The 6,757-nt window shown below is 33.7% G+C and overlaps 1 protein-coding gene across 1 annotated transcript; it reads left to right on the forward strand.

Moving 5' to 3' along the window:
- The first annotated feature begins 5,118 nt into the window (after nt 1–5,118).
- On the forward strand, nt 5,119–6,490 carry LOC117926344 (peroxidase N1-like). The gene is made up of 3 exons (XM_034845437.1): nt 5,119–5,566; nt 5,652–5,814; nt 5,922–6,490. Exons 1-3 carry the CDS (start codon nt 5,168–5,170, stop codon nt 6,344–6,346), a joined length of 987 nt encoding a protein of 328 aa, XP_034701328.1. The 5' UTR covers nt 5,119–5,167; the 3' UTR covers nt 6,347–6,490.
- The last annotated feature ends 267 nt before the right edge of the window (nt 6,491–6,757 follow it).

Here is a 6,757-nt window from a genome sequence, read left to right on the forward strand (position 1 = left end):
CAGCTATATGAACAACTTCAATTCAAAACTCTTTAGGAAGTTGTGCATTTGATAACATGCATCTGAGCCTTTCTAAAAGGGTTCTATTCATTCTCTCAACTAAGCCATTTTGCTGAGCGAATTTTCTCACTATCTTATGTTGAACTATGCCATGAATTTTGCAATAATCATCAAACTTTTCATTGCAATAATCAAGTCCGTTATTTGTTCTAAGACATTTAACTCTTTTACTGGTTTGATTCTCAATAAGATTTTTCCAAGTCTTGAACCTATCCAATGCCTCATTCTTGTGTTTCAACAAATACGCCCATACCCTTCGTGAACAATCATCAATTATGGTAAGAAAGTACATGTTGCCGCTATGAGAAATCACTAGTGCAAGTCCCCATAAATAAGAAAGTACATAATCCAGAGTTTCTTTGGTTCTATGGATTGCATGATTGAACTTCACCCTACTAGCTTTTCCATGAATGCAATGTTCACAAAATTCCAAATCCCCAGTCTTGTTATTGCCCAAAAGCCCTTACTTAGCAATTTCTTGTAACCCTCTCTGATTGATATGTCCCAATCTGAGATGCCATAGCTTAGTGTTTTCTAAAACAGTGCTAATAACTACATTTGCAGAATCATTTAGAATCTCCCCCTGCAGAATGTATAACCCATTTATCTTGTCAACCTTAAAGATCACCAAAGATCCTTTTAACACCTTCAAAGAACCATTCTCAGCTTTAAACCAGTATCCAACGTCATCTAATACCCTAAGAGATATTAAATTTCTTTTGAGATCAGGTTCATGTCACATATTTCTCAGGAGCCTAATTGTTCCATCAGTAGACTTGGTTTTTACCGTTCTGATACCAATGACTCTACAGGTTTGATTGTTCCCCAAATAAACACTACCTCCATTTTATTTTTGGTATTCACAGGAATAAGTTCTTGTTGGACACATATGAAAGGTGCATCCCAAATCCAAAACCTATTCATTCTCAGTGTTTTTAGTGGTCATTTTCAAAACTTCAATAGAGTCATAAACATTTGAAACAATTGCAACATTACCTTCTTCCTTAGATGTCTCATTAGATGCCTCATTTTTCTTAGACTTCCTTTCAGGACAATCTTTTTTAAGATGTCCTTCTTTCAAACAGTGATAACACTTTTTTTTGCCACGAGATTTGGACTGTGCTGAAGCCTTTGTTGTGTCTCTTGTTTGACCTTTCCCTGATAGATAAGCCTTCTCCATTTGACCATTCCTTCTTTAGCTCCAATTCTTTTGATCTAAGAGCAAATTGAACTTCTTCAAGTGTTAAGCTTTTCCTACCATACTTCATAGTTTTCTTGAAGCTGGAATATGAACTAGGCAAAGAGTTCAACACCAAAACTGCCTTATCTTCATCATCCACTTTGATGCCTATATTAGACATCTCAAGCACAATTTTGTCAAGATCATCAAGATAATTTGCAATCGATCTATCTTCCTGCATCTTAAATCCATAAAGTCTTTCTTTCAAATACAACCTGTTCGAAAGTGAGTTCTCCATATAAAGTTACTCAAGCTTGTTCCAAACACCCTTAGCTGTAGTTTCTTCTGAGACCTCCTTCAAAGCTTTATCTCCAAGAGCTAAAATGATCAAATGATAAGCTTTCTCATCTATGTCTAATTTCTCTTTTGCCATCATGGTGACTGCTGGTAGCTTCGACTCATCCTTCAATGCATCTTTCACTCCTTGTTGAAACAAAATAGTTTTCATCCTCATTCTCCAAACATTGAAATCGTTTTTCCTAGTGAATCTTTTGATCTCACTTTTAATTGATCCCATCTCAAACATCAACCAAGCTCTTATACCAATTTTTTTAAAAACCAGCAAGAAAATGATGCTTCTCAAGGAACAAACAATTAATGATCTAATGAGAAAGAAAAGCAAATGAAAAAGAGCATAACACAGGATTTACGTGGTTCAACTTATTTAAGCCTACATCCATGGGAAGAATTTTATTTTTGGGCATGTGCATTTTATTTTTGTGCCACATCACAACAAGGATTATAAGGTAACAAGTTATAAGAACAAAAAAAGAAAAAAAAGAAAAAAAATTGTTTGATGGTTTTGACTTCTCTCTCGGGGGAGAATGCATATATTTGAAAACCATTTGCAATGGGACAATCACTCTCTTTAATGGAAGACTTTGTTAATCAATTAAAATTGCCTCAGACTCCTTCAATGTCCTGTACAATGATTTATATAATTTGAAAATAGTTTTATAATAATTATGATTTTCCATTGTTAAGAAAAAAAAAATGCAAACTTTTGTCACCGATGATCAAGAGAAAGAACCAACGAGTAAGTTTCATTGCAGCATTGCTCAACCTCTCACAATTCTAAGTCATCCTCGTTGGAAGAGTTGTTGCAAAAAATAAATAAAAAGAAACAAGAAAAATTTAGCAGGAAATTTGATACAAGCTTTTGTTCAATTTATTATTGAATATTATAAAAATAAGTATCCAAGTGTAGAAAACAAGTTGAAAAAACAATTATAGAATTATTCAGAAGATTGTGGCAAGGGTTATAAAAAAAAACTACCCAATTATAGAAAAAAAATAATGGAGATGAAGAATATAAATTGTGAGTTGGCTGATACTTCCACATTAGTTATTTATGCTATGTTTGATTCCTCGAAGTTCCTTTAAGCTGTGTTTGATTCTTAAAAAATATTCAGAAAAATGATTTTCTTATATTTAATTTTATTATAAAAAATATATAAGAAAAAAAATAAAATATAATTAAAATTAATTGAAAATTAATTTTTTTTAAATTATTTAATTTTTTATATAATAAAAAAATGAAATAAGTTTGAAGAAATATATGATAATAATTTATTGATTTTAAATTTATTTTTTATTTTCGTACTAAAATCATATTTGTGAGAGATAATCTAAAATCATATTCCATTGTTTCTTCCAATACCAAAGGATGGAAGAAGATGTGTTTGAGTAACTGCTTTATTTGGCAGCAAAATCATTGCACAAAAGTTCAAAGATTATCTGCATGGTGTAATTTTGAAGTTCCCTCTCAAAGCTCTCTTAATACACATTCTAAATGTCTCTCAAGCCAGTTGTATAAAGGCCATGATGGGATCCACTTTTAAAATACTGAAAGTTCTTTTTAAATTTCATAAGAGTTTTTTTTTTTCTTTTCTTTTTTTTATCTATTTTATTAAAAAAATTATATTATAAAAACTTTACTATAGAATATAAAAATTAAAATTTTGTATTTTTATTTTAATTTATACCCACAACTATTTAATCTATACTAAAACTTTTATAACATTGATATTATTTTAAAATTGATAGTTTCGAAAAAGTTGAAAATAGAACTCCAACGTGAGTCCACAATCTTAAAAATTCTACTAAATTGGCCTTTACATACTCTTGACAATGATGTATTACACTTGCCCCACTTTCATTAGGCTTTTTAATTAATAGCTTCTAGAAGCTCCCAACTTAGAAACCAACTCAAAAAGTAGGAATAAAACTAAGTTCAGCACTTTAAGTGAGTGTCCAAACACTATTTATTTACTTTTAATCCTACTCGAGTGAGATTCTGTGGGTGTTTGATATTAAAATGATTTAATAATTTACTTTAAGTAATTAAATTAATTAAATATATTTGATAAAATAACTTTATGATATAACTTATTATTAAAAACAATTTTAAATAAAAAATAAAAATAATGAACTTATTATTAAATCCACACATTCATTTAATTTTTTATCTTTATTTATTTTAATTATTTTTATGATATCTTTTATTATTTAATTACTTCCACTATTATTCGACCTCATTTACTTTAATTATAATTATGCTAATAAATATATATATTAATACGATGATACATATGACATCATCGAAATTTTAGGTTATTGATTTTTTAAATCCTTTTAAAGAATTTAGACATTAATTATTTATGTACCTATCTAAAATATTATAAAAATTTACATCCTTTTGGTTCTTATCCACTATTTATTGCAGGCGTGACATTTGAAAATGTCCTCGTCTAAGGTCTTTCAACATGCCTGAGCCACCCCCGCCACCCACAAATTGAATGATAACTATGCTAGTGGGATGAGTTGATAATCTTGAGAGAAAAATAAAGAAATGAAGCTCAGTTTGATAACTCATAATTACAAGTAGGAAATGAAAAATAATCATTAGTTAGAAACAACTTCTCGTACGTCAATATCAGTGGGCGCACTCCGAAGTGGGTGGTGACATGCATGCATTTGAGAAATATCGAGAGTGGGGACCCTTCTCTTTCTCTAATGGGAGACCCTGTTGACAAATTAAAGTGGGAATGAATGATTTAAGGGGAAATTTCTTTGGATGCCTCCCATTTGGAAATTTCTAAGTGGGTTCCACATAAGAATCAATGCCTTGATCTCCATATTCTAGCGACACATGTATTTGAAATCCAACAATTCACAAAAATCAATTAACATTATTCATCCTTGTAGTGGAAAAGGTATTAAAATCAACTAACATTAATTTGAAGAATACTTGTAGAAATTACAAATTGGATGAAGCTCATCATGATAAATTGTATTAAGATAAGGAATTGATTGTCACTTGTACAATTTTTGAACGAAAATTTGAACAAAATCCCTAACCCTCTCACCCTTTTATATTGTCCCCTCATTATACTAAAATTTTTATGTATACTATGTTGTACAATTTCCATGTTTAATATCCCAAGAAATGTAGTGACAGACAAAGAACCATCACAGAACCACTATTTCTCACGTGAAACACCACTTAAGTATATTATTGTAACATACATGCATGCACTCGAGTGATACCCCAAAGGGCTGCTCCTCCACTTTAATGATACTGTATACAAGCATGTGCACACAACTGACACAAGTCATTCCAGGACAAAGAAACAAAATGGTCAAACCCACCCCCAGTGCATCCCAACTCACGCTCCAATTACATGCTTTGAAATTGTCTATTCCTTTGTCACGGTTTTGGTAGCCGCTTTTGTTTACTTCTTTCCGCGTGTTGACTCCACTTTTATGCCTATAAAGGCTTGCATCTCTTCATGAAGGTCTCACAACTTGATTCACAATTAGCTATTTACACATCACTCTCTTCACGTATCTAGCTATTGCTTATCAATGGGCGCCTCCTTCATTCATACACCCACATTGTTCTTTCTCTGGTTCTCCATGGCTGCTGCATTGGTGCAAGGCCAAGGCACTCGGGTTGGCTTCTATTCTCGTACATGTCCTCAAGCTGAATCCATTGTTCAGAAAACTGTCCAGTCTCATTTCCAATCCAATCCAGCCATTGCCCCTGGCCTGCTTCGCATGCACTTTCATGACTGTTTTGTCAGGGGCTGTGATGCTTCTATCCTTATAAATGGAACTTCCACAGAGAAAACAACAGTACCGAACAGTCTGATAAATGGATATGATGTTATTGATGATACCAAGACCCAGCTCGAAGCCGCTTGCCCTGGAGTGGTCTCTTGCGCTGATATTCTTGCCCTCGCTGCCCGCGACTCAGTGGTTCTGGTAACTTTCACGTCTCATTGAATATATCCTTTTGCAATATTTCTATATCATTCCGATACTCAATTTGTAATAATTCACCATGCAGACTAAAGGACTAATGTGGAAAGTGCCTACGGGACGTAGAGACGGGCGAGTTTCATTGGCATCTGATGTTAACAATTTGCCTGGTCCTCGCGACTCTGTTGAAGTCCAAAAGCAAAAGTTTGCTGACAAGGGTCTCAATGATCAAGATCTCGTTACTCTTGTTGGTAAGAATAGATATTAGAACCATAATGAATTAAAGTTACAATCAGTACTCTTGCTTAGTTGGTAACTTAACTAGAGTGTTTGCTTGTATGACTAAATATATAAATAGGAGGACACACCATTGGAACTTCAGCATGCCAATTCTTCAGATATAGACTATACAACTTCAGTACCACGACTGCAAATGGTGCTGACCCTTCCATGGATGCCACATTCGTAACTCAGCTACAAGCCCTCTGCCCAGCTGATGGTGATGGGAGCAGGCGCATTGCACTGGACACTGGTAGCTCAAACACATTTGACGCATCTTTCTTTACAAACTTGAAGAATGGACGTGGAGTACTGGAGTCTGATCAGAAGTTATGGACGGATGCTTCCACCAAAACTTTTGTTCAGCGCTTCCTGGGGGTAAGAGGGCTAAGTGGGTTGAACTTCAACGTTGAGTTTGGGAGGTCTATGGTGAAGATGAGCAACATTGGGGTGAAGACAGGGACTGAGGGTGAAATTCGCAGAGTGTGTACAGCAATTAATTAACTGATGAGAATTAATTTTCCACCTCAAATTGGTGTACGAATTTGAAAGTAAGGGAATAAAAGTAGCACTAAGGTAATAGCTGCATGGATAGTTGACATTATCATGATTGAATTATTTGAAAATATGGATTGCCCATTTGGTTAATTGATTGATATGCTGACATTATCAGACTGCAAGAGGGCACTTTGGATGGTCAGATTGACCACAAAATTAAGTCAGAGGGTGGAAAATTATCCAAATTTGACAAGCTCCAAAATATGTAATATGTCAATACATAATAATTGTGAGGTTGATCAAGAGAAGGGAAGAGATTCTAAACTCCTGAGCAAATTCATGCAACAGTACTAAAAGTTATTAGATAACTACAGTCAAAATTGCGGTCGAAGACACAAGCAAAGGGGTAATGGGCTT

This window comes from Vitis riparia, chromosome 12 (genome assembly GCF_004353265.1).
Source record: "Vitis riparia cultivar Riparia Gloire de Montpellier isolate 1030 chromosome 12, EGFV_Vit.rip_1.0, whole genome shotgun sequence".
In the NCBI taxonomy this organism is placed as follows: Eukaryota; Viridiplantae; Streptophyta; class Magnoliopsida; order Vitales; family Vitaceae; genus Vitis; species Vitis riparia.

What these genes read in the sequence shown, in the direction of transcription:
- LOC117926344 (XM_034845437.1), top strand. Translation starts at nt 5,168, where the DNA reads ATGGGCGCCTCCTTCATTCATACACCCACATTGTTCTTTCTCTGGTTC. An exon ending in CCCGCGACTCAGTGGTTCTG is followed by an intron (nt 5,567 to 5,651) that starts GTAACTTTCACG and finishes TTCACCATGCAG; the next exon opens with ACTAAAGGACTAATGTGGAA. An exon ending in AGATCTCGTTACTCTTGTTG is followed by an intron (nt 5,815 to 5,921) that starts GTAAGAATAGAT and finishes ATATATAAATAG; the next exon opens with GAGGACACACCATTGGAACT.